Consider the following 15,645-nt stretch of genomic DNA (forward strand, 5'->3'; position numbering starts at 1 on the left):
GATCACTATCCCTAAATAAAAGAGATTTTTTTTTGCATGATCAGTCATTTTCTAAATCAATGCCAATTGCACAATATCTGCCAAGGTATGCAAACTTCTGAGCACAATTGTATAACCACTAACACTAGCTAGATGTACAAGTCAACAACATATCGTTATCTAGTCAGTCGTGCCGTGGAGATAGATTAGGGTTGCCTCCTTCAGTGTGGAAAAATAAGGGACACCTTGCCAGCAGCCCCAAACCCAGGGGACACAAATGAAGCGGGGTCTGCGGGGTTCTCCCCAATGAGGGTGTCAGATGCTTAATTCCCTGCATTCTGGTGAATTTCTATGCACCAATTTGTTCTTTTATGCACCATTTTCAAAGTACATGAACGTAATGGAAACATGAACGTAATGGAAATAGAATAAATAAGAGTAAGGAACAGTTGCATCAATTATATTAAGGATTAAAACATCAGATCAGAGACATGGGCAAGATGTTTGGTCTTTCAAAATAAACTATTTGGTATATTTGGAAGAAGGAAGAACCCGCTCTCCAGGAAGCATGGGGTAGCATAGTTTTGTCTGTTGCTCCGCCCATGCTCTGGAATAGTCTCCCATCCCACATTAAGTCCCATTCCACCATTGCAAATTTAAATCAAATTTAAAGACCCACCAAATGATCTTGCTTTTAGTTCAGTCTGAGGTTATCCCTTTGTTTTTGTCAAGTCCACTTATTTTTAACATCCTCTTACTGTTTTAATCTGTTGTTGGTTTTATTCAATTTCTCTTAACTTCTTATTGTATTACTTTGATTTTACATAATTGTTGTTGTCTGAAGTGTTTTCCATTTTAGTCTGTCCCTCTATGTATTATATGAACTATTGTATTATATTATGTATTGTTGCCTTTTATGTTTTATTCCTTTAATCATGTATACAGACCCGGTGACACAGGGGCTGTGTCTCTCAGCAAGAATTATTTGCCCCCCAAAAATAGTTTGGGTAAGATGCTTCCCAATACTGTACTTCACTAATTAATGATGGGAATGTAGGCGAGCTCTCTTGCCTTCATCTGCTGTTGGGAATGTAGGCTAGCTCTCTTGCCTTCATCTGTAAATGCGATCGAAGATGTGCTTTAAGTGATGTCATCAAAAATGTGTAACTACTGCAGTTACTAAAGCTTTCAAATTTGATTGACAGCTGTGTATTTTGGTAGTATATAGCCTCAGCAAGACATGCATGGAAATATGATTTGCTTTCCGTCCCTAGTGCTTTACCTGCTATTCTATGTTTATAAGTAGGACAAATGTGCCCATCCATCCATCCATCTTCTTCCGCTTATCCGGGGCCGGGTCGCGGGGGCAGCAGTCTAAGCAGGGATGCCCAGACTTCCCTCTCCCCAGACACTTCCTCTAGCTCTTCCGGGGGGACACCGAGGCGTTCCCAGGCCAGCCGGGAGACATAGTCCCTCCAGCGTGTCCTAGGTCTTCCCCGGGGTCTCTTCCCGGTGGGACGGGACCGGAACACCTTCCCAGGAAGGCGTTCCGGAGGCATCCGAAAAAGATGCCCAAGCCACCTCAGCTGACCCCTCTCGATGTGGAGGAGCAGCGGCTCTACTCTGAGCTCCTCCCGGGTGACCGAGCTTCTCACCCTATCTCTAAGGGATCGCCCGGCCACCCTGCGGAGAAAGCTCATTTCGGGCGCCTGTATCCGGGATCTTGTCCTTTCGGTCATGACCCAAAGCTCATGACCATAGGTGAGAGTAGGAACGTAGATTGACTGGTAAATCGAGAGCTTCGCCTTGCGGCTCAGCTCTTTCTTCACCACGACAGACCGATACATCGACTGCATTACTGCAGAAGCTGCACCGATCCGTCTGTCAATCTCCCGTTCCATCCTTCCCTCACTCGTGAACAAGACCCCTAGATACTTAAACTCCTCCACTTGAGGCAGGCACTCTCCACCAACCTGAAGTGGGCAAGCCACCCTTTTCCGACTGAGGACCATGGCCTCGGATTTGGAGGTACTGATTTTCATCCCCACCGCTTCACACTCGGCTGCAAACCGTCCCAGTGCATGCTGAAGGTCCTGGTTAGAAGGGGCCAACACGACAACATCATCTGCAAAGAGCAGAGACGAAATTGTGTGGTCCCCAAACCTGACACCCTCCGGCCCCTGGCTGCGCCTAGAAATTCTGTCCATAAAAATTACGAACAGAACCGGTGACAAAGCGCAGCCCTGCCGGAGTCCAACATGCACTGGGAACAAGTCTGACTTACTGCCGGCAATGCGGACCAAGCTCCTGCTTCGGTTGTACAGGGACCTGACAGCCCTTAGCAAAGGACCCAGGACCCCATATTCCCCAAGCACCCTCCACAAGATGCCGCGAGGGACACAGTCGAATGCTTTCTCCAAATCCACAAAACACATGTGGATTGGTTGGGCAAACTCCCATGAACCCTCCAACACCCCGTAGAGGGTATAGAGCTGGTCCAGTGTTCCACGGCCCGGACGAAAACCACACTGTTCCTCCTGAATCCGAGGTTCTATTATCGGCCGTATTCTCCTCTCCAGAACCCTGGCATAGACTTTCCCGGGGAGGCTGAGAAGTGTGATCCCCCTATAGTTGGAACACACCCTCCGGTCCCCCTTCTTAAAAAGAGGGACCACCACCCCGGTCTGCCATCCCAGAGGCACTGTCCCCGACCGCCACGCGATGTTGCACAGGCGTGTCAACCAAGACAGCCCCACAACATCCAGAGACTTGAGGTACTCAGGGCGGATCTCATCCACCCCCGGTGCCTTGCCACCGAGGAGTTTCTTGACCACCTCTGTGACTTCAGCCCGGGTGATGGACGAGTCCACCTCTGAGCCCTCATCCTCTGCTTCCTCAATGGAAGACGTGTCAGCGGGATTGAGGAGATCCTCGAAGTACTCCTTCCACCGCCCGACGACATCCTCAGTTGAGGTCAACAGCTGCCCACCTCTACTGTAAACAGCGTTGGTAGGGCACTGTTTCCCTCTCCTGAGGCGCCGGATGGTTTGCCAGAATCTCTTCGAGGCCAGCCGATAGTCCTTCTCCATGGCCTCACCGAACTCCTCCCAGGCCCGAGTTTTTGCCTCCACAACCACCCGGGCTGCAGCCCGCTTGGCCTGTCGGTACCCGTCAGCTGCCTCAGGAGTCCCACAAGCCAACCATGCCTGATAGGACTCCTTCTTCAGCTTGACGGCATCCCTTACTTCCGGTGTCCACCACCGGGTTCGGGGATTGCCGCCTCGACAGGCACCGGAGACCTTACGGCCACAGCTCCGAGCGGCCGCTTCAACAATGGCGGTGGAGAACATGGTCCACTCGGACTCAATATCTCCAACCTCCCTCGGGATCCAGTCGAAACTCTGCCGGAGGTGGGAGTTAAAGATCTCTCTGACAGGAGACTCGGCCAGACGTTCCCAGCAGACCCTTACAGTACGCTTGGGCCTGCCGAGTCTGTCCAGCTTCCTCCCCCGCCATCGGATCCAACTCACCACCAGGTGGTGATCAGTTGACAGCTCCGCCCCTCTCTTCACCCGAGTGTCCAAGACATACGGCCGCAGGTCAGATGAGACGACAACAAAGTCGATCATCGACCTGCGGCCTAGGGTGTCCTGGTGCCACGTGCACTGATGGACACCCTTATGCTTGAACATGGTGTTCGTTATGGACAAACTGTGACTAGCACAGAAGTCCAATAATTGAACACCACTCGGGTTCAGATACGGGGGGCCGTTCCTCCCAATCACGCCCCTCCAGGTGTCACTGTCGTTGCCCACGTGGGCGTTGAAGTCCCCCAGTAGAACAATAGAGTCCTGTTGTGGAAATTTCTTATACAATGTATTCTGATTGTATAAAGGAGTGAGTCCCACTGTTAAGATAGGTACAGGAATGTGTGGGACCTGGTATTTGCATTGGGGGCATCTATTGTCTGTCCAGATACTGTAAGAACTCTTTAAGTTGAAGAAGGTATTTATGGCAGGAAGGAGAGCTGTCCTTGGTGTGAACCTTTGGGTAAACACTACAGGAAGGATAAGGTGGGGGAAGATAGCATTTGACGTGTGTGATAGAACAAAGGGAAAGGTGTTTGATTGACATGAAACAGATGGCAGCATCTTACCACACCCCTTCTTCCTATGTAATAAATACTGTCGAAATGATGTTTTTATTTAGAAACTATCCACCGTTACTTTGTAACCTGTATACTTTCTCCTTGCAAGCAAGATTAAAACCGTTTATTGCGCAATTGATTTCTCCTGTCTTACCTACCATTTTCATAGAACTTTGGAATTTTAGAAATTGCCATCACAGTCCCCAGTCGGAGCACTTTCCAGCACCCCTCCCAGAGACTCCAAGAAGGTCGGGTACTCTGCACTGCCGTTCGGCCCGTAGGCACAAACAACAGTGAGAGACCTATCCCCGACCCGTAGGCGCAGGGAAACGACCCTCTCGTTCACCGGGGTAAACTCCAACACATGGCGGCAGAGCTGGGGAGCTATGAGCAAACCCACACCAGCCCGCCGCCTCTCACCATGGGCAACTCCAGAGTGGTGAAGAGTCCATCCTCTCTCAAGGAGTGTGGTTCCAGAGCCCAAGCCGTGTGTAGAGGTGATCCCGATTACCTCTAATCGGAACCTCTCAACCTCACGCACCAACTCAGGCTCCTTCCCCGCCAGCGAGGTGACATTCCACATCCCTAGAGCCAGTTTCCGTGTCCAGAGATCGGGTTGTCTAGGCCCCTGCCTTCGACTGCCGCCCGATCCTCTTCGCACCGGCCCCTTATGGTCCCTCCTGTGGGTGGTGAGCCCACGGGAGGGCGGCCCCACGTCGCCCGTTCGGGCTGAGCCCGGCCGGGCCCCATGGGGGAAGGCCCGGCCACCAGGCGCTCGCATACGAGCCCCAACCCCGGGCCTGGCTCCAGGGTGGGGCCCCGGCTGCGCCATACCGGGCGACGTCACGGTACTCAAAATGTTTTTCTTCATTAAGGGGGTTTTGACAAATGACAAATGACAAATGTGCCCATCCATGGCAATCAAAAGCCCGTCCGAAACGTTTGTTCTAGCGCCTGCACATACCTGTTTTGAGGCAGATGTTAATCCATCTGCCTAAACTGTAAAGCACTTTGGGTCAACTCATGTTGTTTTTAAATGTGCTATATAAATAAAAGTGACTTGACTTTCCACCAAGTGGGCTATTGGTAAGACTTCTCACACAAACACACACAGCTCTTGCGTGCGGAGGGTCCTATCTTCTGCTTACAGAACTGTCAACTTGTGTATCTAGGCCAGGGGTGTCAAACCAGTTCCACGGAGGGCCTCGTGTCTGTAGGTTTTTGATTTTTCCTTAGACTGAACGTCGTTTGTCATTCTGATTAAATACTTCTCATCAATGTTTAATGAAACTCTTGGTTTTTATTATTTTTCGTATCAATCCAAGTTTTAAGTAGGGTGTGGACGAAACAAATCGCGTCCCGTATTGATTATGTAAGGGACAGTGCCTCTTATTTTTCAATGCGGGACGATACCGTATTATACGGGACGGGTGGCAACCCTAGGTTAGATACCTTCATTACTTCAATTAAGCTACAGTAGCCTACTAGCTGGCTAGCTAACCAACCAGATGTAGGCTGACATAATTAACTGTGCTTAAGTTAGTTGCCTGAAGTCGAAAACACGCTCAGCGTTGTATTAACCATTGGTGATGCCGTCATATTGCTATACAAATAAACGTTATATTTACATTTGAGGGAAAACGCTACATATAGACTCCAATCTACCAGGCTCCAGTCCGGATATTCCATAAATCCCACTAAGTCAGCCACCTGAAACCACGCACACGAGAACCTGTCACCTGCGTGAAGTTGGCCCCCCACCCAACGCAAAATGTCGTCAAACTATGCTCAATTGTTTGTGCTCCGTTTGTGCTGGTTTGTGCTGTAAAAGGTTTCGTTTGTGCTGTTTCGGTTTTTTAGATATTAAAATAATATTTTTAGGTCATTCTGAGGTCACTCAGCCCCCCCACATGCTCCAAATTCACCCAAAAGTCTCATTCGTTTGTGCCGGTAAAAGTTTTGTTTGTGCTGCGTTGGGTTTTAAAATATTAGACATTTTATTATAGACGATGACGTCACTCAGCCCCCCGCATGCTCCAAATTCACCCAAAATGGTCTTGTTCGTTTGTGCTCCGTTTGTGCTGCGTTGGGTTTGAAAATATCAGAAATTAAATCAAATGAATGTTAATATTTATTAAGCCTATAGGCTACAAATAAGGCTGACTGAATAAAACAAATCAATGGTCACAATGGTCACTCTTTTCTGCCACTCTCTCTGAGCAAAATGGATTTGTCATAGTCATAGTTTAAATGCAACTTCAGCATTTTTGGGCAAGAAAACAGCTAAACTATCCTCAAGGTGAGCACACTTTTAAAGTAGAATTGATGAAGATGTTCTGTCATCACAATTTGTTCAATAAACAATTATCTTCACTTCAGTGTCTCCTGATTGTATTTTATTTTTACGAGTCTCATCTGCTACACTTCACTGCCACCACTAGGGGCAAGTGACACTTCTGTTCAAGAATGCTCTTGTATAAAATGGTGTAGAGTTAGTGGAGAAAAGGTCGATATAAATCAAACTACAAAAGTCGTTACTAATCCAAATTTCTGACCAATGTAAGTATACATTGTTTTAAAACTGTCAGTTACAATATTAGTAGCTTCAAGAATATTGCACAACATTCAAGAGAGCTAATCTTGTTATTGAACAGAAACCTCAATAATAATTTATATTACAAATTTAGCTATGAAATGCTGATTACAGTTGCACAAAGTTGCATTTTAGTATTAAAAAAAGACCATGGGTCACATGTGCAACTGTAACGTTTCATAGCTAAATCAGTGAGTGCTAGCAATGAATTTTCAGTTCAATAAAAACTGGGGTCAACATTACCATATTGGTCCTAATATAAGATATATTATCCATCTACATTATCCTTACTATATTATATTACCCTTATATTCAGACCAATACAGTAATATATTAAAACAAATTTATGCTGTACATGATATTTTTTGGAATCAGGATAATTGAGGGTAATTATGTTATGCTTATGCCAGATGCCCAAGAAACCAGCAGTCGACAGGGATTCCATTTTAACAGTCCTGTGTTCATCAAAAGAGGCCATAGTCCAAACATTATCAATTTTGAAAACAGTTGTGCTGCTTATTGCTGTTCTTTTCTTCTTCTGAAAACCAATATATACACAACAATTCAATGATTTTGGTTAATATTTTGGTCAAACTTTGATAGATCCCTGCAAATGAGACATAAGGCCAGGGTACCTGCCTGCCCTGTGACAACATGGACACTGGAAAGTATCCAAGTCCAATCGTCTGGGCTTTGGGCATGCTCCAGCAGGGAATGTTGGTCTATAGGAGAATAAAATATAATTTAAATTGTAGGGAGTTTCATATTTGAAATAACTAACTTCAAAACAAGCGGCAATTAGCCTATGGGACGAAGCTGGTCATGCTTCCTCACTTTTAAAGGTTTAAAGAGAAACTAAGGACAAAAACAAAAAAGTCAATTTAAAACTGCAGGCTTCCAATATGATTTAAAAGCCCAAGACTAAAACTGCATGGCTCAGAACATGAACATTCTACCCCAGACTCCACACAAACCCAATTTAAGAGGCTCTGTCTATAATTGCATCCACCTGGGTTACTTAGCTCCACCCACCAATAAATGTATGTTACTTTAAAAACACACTAAAAGGAATTATAATAACACTGCATACATACATGTCTACAGTATAAATACTAATACATGTTTTAAATATCAAACATTAAAAATGTGGAAGACTCTCCTTCACAGCATACGTGCTTTCTGCATTGTTCCATCAATCAAGCTAAAACATATGTATGCTAACTGAGATAAATCACATGAAACTTGTCCGTGACTCCAAAGAACTTTAAATTCCTTTAAACTGAATATTTCAACTTTACATTACATTACCTTCAATTCATCTTGTTTTGAAATGTGACCCGAGCACAAATGATTCAATGTGCAACCTAAATACAGCTTATTGATTCCATTAACAAATCTCGAAAATAGCATAGAGTTCATCTTTACCTTGGCCTTACTTGTAATTATAACGCTAAGACTAGCTAGTTTGTTAGCGAAAGCACGGGATTACCGGGAACAAGTCTAATTGATTAAAATGCAAAACAATAAAAAAAAAGTGTTAATTAACCATATTTTGTCCAAGTTTGGCATTCTCACCTGAGCCCCTTATTTTTACAGTCTATGCCTGAGCCCCGTGTGCCATCTTTTCTTTTTCTGCATCAATACCCATAGACATCTTTATTATGTCTATATCAATACCAGCCGAGATAAACGTCATCACGTTTTGGGCGCAGTCTCTTCTGTGACGAACCATATTAAGTGTCAACTTCCGTCCCGGTACGCGGCTGAAGCTGGACGCTTCTCGATTTAACAGTTATGACACTTCCGGATTAGGTATGGATGGCGGCTGCAGCAGTTCAGTCCAAACAGAGTTGTAAAGTTTGATAGTTAGCTTACCGTTGAAGTTATTGTGACAATATATTTTCAACCGGAGTTTATATACTATCTTGGACTATAGCAGTTTCCTCTTCAGTATTCGAAGCTAAGGTACTGTCAGCGTATATACCATCTTACTGGTGTAGCTAGCTAGCTCACCGTTACGTTTTTTTTCTAGCCAGCTAACTAGCCAACAGGCTATCTAAACAGTGAACTTTAGCATAGCATTCAGCTGCGCTGTCTGTGTTGGCAGTGTATATAATTCTTTAACTTACCAGTCGAAACAACTAGCGAAGCGATATCTTTATATTGTAGGTATAAAATATCGAGCTACCAACAACATTACAGTACTGTAAATAACTGAGATGGGTACAGTATTGTACTTTGTAGTTAGCTAATTAGCTGCTGTTGTGTTTATTTAGCGAATTTTCTTGTAGTAATACACTAGTAGATAAGTCATTTACTCAAATGTACGTTTGTGTTTCACACAGATGGAAGATGAGTGTGGTAGGTTTCCTCCAGAACCATCAGAGGGTAACTCACAGAGAGGAAGTGTGGCCTCCTCTGTCACTCGCGGTCAGTTCCCATTTTTTTGTTTTTTTCCTTTGGTGTTTACAATAGAACATTATTCCGTGCCTCTGTTCCTCCTTTGGAAGATGTTTCATATCCTCGTTGATAGCAGAATGTTTCATTCAATTCCTGAAAGTAGGGGGTTGTTTGAGGCTGGGTCTTTCCTATTTTTCATTAGAGATCATTATGTAAACACTCCTCCTTGTGTGTGTTCCTACAGCTCAAGATGTCCTTGTGTATCTGGTGGGTGACAGTGCTGTACACCTGTGCATGGAGGGGGTTGGCTGTGTGAGTGTCCAGGAGCTGGGTCGCTGTGTAAGGGAGGCTCTCCAGATTCCAGATCTTGCCATGGATGCTTTTGCATTCTGGCTCTGTTCTCCTCTGCTTGGTAATGACGCATCCCTTCCTTTTCTCCTCCCCAAGTTCTCAAACAGTTGTGCTGCATATGCTGCCATTTCTGTGTAAACAATTGGACATAAGATTGTTTGTAGTACAGTGAAGAGAGAAAATCAGTGTTGGCAAAGTCTACAGCCTGGAATATGGTGTGATTCATGCCAGATTTTTTTGGTTATGCGTTTCATCGTACATTTATAAAGACTAACATCCGGTTTTCAATCCACCTCTTTGTCCTCCTCTAACAGAACTGCAGTTGAAGCCAAAGCACCAGCCTTACAAACTATGTCGCCAATGGCAGGACCTGCTGTATCGCTTCACTGAGGCCTCAGAGGACGACATATCACAAGGTGACGATGCCCCTGTCTGCCTGGGAATACGTGTGTTTCTGGGAATGTGTGTTTCTGTAAGCCTTTGTGTTCTGTCTTTGCAGATTATCATTTTGTCTCTTTATTTTGTTTTGTTTTTAATATTTTCTACCGTCCCAGTAGCCGAATGACTATTGCTTTGTCAATATTGATTTGCTTTGACCTCATGTTAACTCTGAGCCGACATCACTAATCCTGAGCTGTGCATCATATTGTTTTCTGTAATACTCACCGTCTCATGCTGTCCTCTCCATCTCTCCCAGATGAACCGTGCCTGCAGTACAGAAGGAATGTGTTTTATCCCAGGTCTAAAGAGCTGCAGGTACCGCTTGTCCTGCATTCTCCTTAATCTAAACATGAACATAAAGCTTTTGGGAAATGTTTTCATAAGAAATATAATGAAGGCATTATTTTGTGGTCAACTGGATGAGTTTTAGGTTTTTGGTTGTATTCACATGAACCATAGAAATACAGCACCAGCCGTTGTACAAAATTTTACATTTCTCCCTCAAGTTACCAGAATAAATGAAAGCCTCTTCATCTTTGGGCCCTCCTGTATGCCGCTTCATTGCATGTTTCCCCACCCCCTCCAGATTAAAAAAGAGGAGGTGTTGAGACTCCTTTACGACGAGGCACGGGTTAACATCCTCGCTGGCCGCTTCCCCTGTGACCCTGAGACTTGGATGGGTTTGGGAGCTCTGTCATTCGCTGTGGAGGTGGGAGTCGGTCTAGACACCCAGGAAGCTACATCTGCTTTAAGGTAGACTGTGCCAGGCATTTGAACATCTTCCTTTTGAAGTTATGGTGTATTATCAGGTTGGGTGGCGATCATGATAAACCACAAACCATCCACAGATCTTTATACTTTAAAGGCTTAAAATGAATAGGATCTGCCCATTATTTTCCTATAGGCTATAGCTGTGAAATCAAGGCTTTTCCCCACCAAGGCAGTCATTGTTTTGTTTTTTTGATTTAGGACACAGCTCCACTGACATTCTGATTTAGGACACAGCTCCACTGACATTCTGATTTAGGACACCGCTCCACTGACATTCTGATTTAGGACACCGCTCCACTGACATTCTGATTTAGGACACCGCTCCACTGACATTCTGATTTAGGACACCGCTCCACTGACATTCTGATTTAGGACACCGCTCCACTGACATTCTGATTTAGGACACCGCTCCACTGACATTCTGATTTAGGACACCGCTCCACTGACATTCTGGTTTAGGACACCGCTCCACTGACATTCTGGTTTAGGACACCGCTCCACTGACATTCTGGTTTAGGACACCGCTCCACTGACATTCTGGTTTAGGACACCGCTCCACTGACATTCTGGTTTAGGACACCGCTCCACTGACATTCTGGTTTAGGACACCGCTCCACTGACATTCTGGTTTAGGACACCGCTCCACTGACATTCTGGTTTAGGACACCGCTCCACTGACATTCTGGTTTAGGACACGTACATGTTGTCTGTTAACCTTCGATGTACTGCTGCCATTAAAAGGTTTGGTCATGATCCTAAAACTGAATCTGTTGAGAATGAGAGTAAGTAATGCACTTATTTACCTGTCCAAGATGATCAAGACAACATAATGTATTTTATTAGAATATTCCTAATGGAAATGTGTGGAGAATATTTGTCAGTTCACGTATGAGGTCCCTTACGCATCTACCCCTATCCCTCCATTTGGAGAGGTGGTGCGAGCTGCTATGACACCTTCCCTGGGAGTAGTTATGGTTGACAGTTTTTCACCATGTTTTTGGCTCAATTGAGCTCAACAAAGGCTGTATAGAAAGGTTTAAAACGAGACCCAACACTGTTTCATTAGGCCTTCAGTTTTAAATTCACTCACTGGCTATTGTATAAGGCACAGCTATAGCATTGGTTAGGACCCCGTTTTTCCTCCATCCACTTTAAGGTGATGCCCTTTTGTACCCCACTGTTCTAACGAGTGGTGTAACGGGGAGAGAGTCAGTGTCAGTGTTCTGAGCCCCAGAGGTGGTTTATTAACAATAAGTGGCAGAAGAAGCATAATCAAACATTGAAAAACCTTCCTTGCTGCCTGTCCAGGCATGATTGGGGACAGGTATCCCTTATCAAGGGGTGGCAGCTGAGCTGCTTTCAAGGCTAGCAGCTAGGCTGTGTTCAAGGGCCCCATTTTGTAGCCAGGGGCCGTGTGGTTTTCCCTGGCACTTGACTCTGATGCTGGAGTAGGTGTGTTTGCATCAAAAGTTTTCTTTTTTTAGCATTTGTGGTGCTTGTCAGCTTCAAAGAGTCTGGCAACTCTCCTCTGACCTCTCTCATTAACAAAATGTTCTTGCCCACTGAACTGCTACTCACCAGATGTTTTTTTTGTTAATTGCGCCATTCTCCGTAAACTCTAGAAACTGTAGTGCATGAAAATCCCAGGGCAGCTGTTTCTTAGAGGCTGGTACCGCCAGATGGCAACAACAGTCATACCACGGTCAAAGACACTTAAATCACACATATTCCCCATTCCAGTGTTTGGTCAAACAACAGCTAAACCTCTTGACCTGTCTGCATGCTTAATGTACAGAGTTGCAGCCACATGATTCACTGTTTGGCTATTTGCTTTAACAAGCAGGTGTACCTAGTACATTGCCTGGTGAGTGTACAATGTAATTTGCCAATGACATGGACTCCATTTCCACTATTTATTGCTTTTGGAACAATTTGAAAACCTGTTGTTTCGGGGTGAACTCCAGTATCTGGATGCGTATCGTGATCATTCCATCTTTTCTCTCATCTCACTCAGGGAGAGGAAGCTGCTCTCCTTCCTGCCCGCCCACGTGTTAGGGGGGAGCGGGGGGCTGTTCTCAACTCTGAGAGGGAAAGGGGTCCGTAACGCCGGCCTGGAGCACAGCCTTTTAGAGGAGTATCAGAAGATCAGCATCTCAGGCAACACCCCCGCAGAGCGCACCACTCAGCTTCTGCTCCAGTACCTCAGCGCCTGCCACTCTCTGCCTTACTACGGGTGAGGACCGCCCTGCGGGGGTCACAGCGGCTCTTCCTCCTGTGTCACCTACATCCTGTCTCACCGGAGGGACGGGGTTTCTTGTCCCGGCAGGTGTGCTTTCTTTTCGGGGGAGATTGACAAGCCATCCCAGGGGATTCTTCACCGAGCAGGACTGAAAGCTGTCAATGTGGGCATCAGTCTGGAGGGGGTGTACGTAATGGACATTAAAGAGAAGGTGAGGCCTGCCAAGTCAAGTTGTAACTAGCGGGAAAGCGACGTGACGAGCAGAAAGTAACCCGTTTCTCCGGGTGTGATTGACGCACACTGGCACCAACCAGTTGTCCTATCCTTTATCAGTGCGGAGGAGGGCCTCAAGTCTGTGCTGTTTGTTCAGCCTCTAAATGTTTCCTCAGCATGTGCTCCTTGGCCTGCGCTTCAGCGAGCTGTCTTGGGACCACAGCTACCCCGAGGGGGAGGGGGACTCCCATATCCTGTGGCTCGAATTCGACGGGGAGGAGGCCGGCACCCCTGTCAACAAGTTACTGAAGATCTACTCCAAACAAGTAATTAAACCGTTTTCCTTTTGTAGGAAAAAAGCAGTTAATGGAGGTTTCTCAGTCGTAGGCCCCGCTAGGTGTCGTTGAAGTGACCCGACATGTCTGCCGTCCTTCTAGGCGGAGCTTATGAGCGGACTTATTGAGTTATGCGTGGAGCTGCGCTCGCTAGCCGACGGAGGGGCGGCCACTGGAACGGATGGTGAGCTGGTCAGTCCGTCCGATCAGCCTGCTGGACAGGCGGGGGGCGGGGACAGAGGAAGGGGCGGTCGCCGCGGGAGACTGCACAGGCAGAGCAGCGTGGTGTGCAGTCGGGTCCAGTCACTGAACACCATCAGCTACGTGGACAACGGTGAGTCTGGGCTCCAGGAGTGTCATTCACTGAGTCATTTCCACCAACCATTTCAGCTTGGTTATTTCAATATCACAATCGGTTGTAAGACAAACGGCTCCATCTATTTCTTGTTCACCAGGTAAAGAAATCAAACGCCTAAAGCCAAAGAGAGCGGCTTCCTTTTTCACCAGGCAGACACAGCCGCCAACCTACACAGCAGTACAGGTGGCGGAGAGTTTAGAGCAAAGGTGAGCCATGTCTCGGGTATAGGCACTGCTCTGTACTAACTGAAGACCAAAACTGGACATGCCCCGTTGAGAGTAAAAAGATACGCAAGGAGTTGAAGAGTTCATGTTGCTGAGTGTTGAGACACTATGGACCAAGGGTGGGATTTAAATATGACTAAATATGTGTGTTAATGTTGTGTATATGAAGTTGTATGACAATATTGGCATTGTTTAGGTGCTGCTAAGGGACATGTAGTTGTTTGCCAGGTCGAGTTGACCAGCTACCTGTTTGTAAAAGATGAATAGGACATTAATTGTTGAGTGGTAACGCTCACTGTGGAGCCCACATTTATCAGGAACTCCTCGTGGTGGGGGGGACCTTTATTAGAGTTCTCCCCTAGAGGGGTTTGTGTACAGTGACTACATATCATCCTCTGATGGATGCAGTGCCCTTGGAAATCAAACAACACACAAGGGCATTGTACTAATATGAAAAAAGGTGGATGTTGAAGGCTGTGCAACTTGATCAAACCTCAGTCTTTGTACCAAAACAACGTCTCTTGCAGTAGTGAATGCTGCTCAGTCTAAACACTCCGATTCACGGTCGTCATTAATTGTCTCCGTCCCCCTCCCTGGCGTGACAAGGTGAGCCTCTATATCGTAGCCCACTCACTGATCCAACTAGTTTTAGACTGGTTGCTACTACATGCAAGGGCTGCTTGTCTTGAGAGGGGAGAGACTATGGGGACTTTCCTAACCTACAAAACAATATTTAATTCCAGAATTGGTTTAAATTATGTCCAGTCTGAGTTAGGGACTTTTTTAAAAATATTTTTTCTATTTTGCACTTCTGATTCCCGTTAGTCTACCCCACTTGACCCTGTCCATTGACAAATGGTATGAGTGTTTCCTGTTGACAGTTCCTCTGCTGGCCCCTTCAATGTGTCAATATGAGAACAGCGATTTGTATACAGTTGTGATTAAGTTTTCACACAAACTGAAGGGGTGTTTCCACTATATATTTTCAATTATGCAAGCATAAATGCAACATACAACTAAACTGTATAATTCACACTATGCATGTTGTATTCCTTTAAAAAGATTTCAGTCCACTCACTTTCTGTATGTGCACATCATTCAGTACAGTAGACACCACTACATCTGAAATACTGTAACATTTTTACATTTGGTGATTCTTTGAATTTGTATTTTTATCTGAGTAATAACTGTTGAACATTCGACTGTCATACATGTTCTGTCTCACACACATGAAGCAATAGGTCACATGAAACCTTATTGTTTTTCAAGTGCCTTTTGTTTCAGTATTAATTTGTTCTGAGTGACCGAACAGAACATTACCACATGCCTTCTGTCTTCCCTGGCTATACCTTTACCTCTTGTGTGCACACAGACTGTCAAATATCCAACCCTGTAACATCACGATTTTATTTGTAATTAATATGAAGTGCACTACCAAGCTTAACCAGTGTAGGTTTAGTAGAACCTATTTAAACCATTTGTATTCAGCTTTGTACTAATGTTTTGACAAGTGAAAAACTAATATGAGATTTTTATATATTGTTAAAACATTATTGTCCGTTTTAAACAATAAAAAGGTGACTATATCTTCTTG

At 45.4% G+C, this 15,645-nt stretch overlaps 1 protein-coding gene across 1 annotated transcript; it reads left to right on the forward strand.

The window, feature by feature from the left end:
- Window positions 1–8,510: 8,510 nt before the first annotated feature.
- On the forward strand, window positions 8,511–15,578 carry frmd8 (FERM domain containing 8). The gene is made up of 11 exons (XM_010870618.4): window positions 8,511–8,684; window positions 9,065–9,149; window positions 9,364–9,531; window positions 9,785–9,886; window positions 10,168–10,226; window positions 10,498–10,664; window positions 12,697–12,915; window positions 13,009–13,132; window positions 13,311–13,460; window positions 13,572–13,803; window positions 13,925–15,578. Exons 2-11 carry the CDS (start codon window positions 9,065–9,067, stop codon window positions 14,035–14,037), a joined length of 1,419 nt encoding a protein of 472 aa, XP_010868920.2. The 5' UTR covers window positions 8,511–8,684; the 3' UTR covers window positions 14,038–15,578.
- Window positions 15,579–15,645: the final 67 nt, after the last annotated feature.

The sequence above is a fragment of the Esox lucius genome, chromosome 7, assembly GCF_011004845.1.
Source record: "Esox lucius isolate fEsoLuc1 chromosome 7, fEsoLuc1.pri, whole genome shotgun sequence".
NCBI lineage: Eukaryota > Metazoa > Chordata > Actinopteri > Esociformes > Esocidae > Esox > Esox lucius.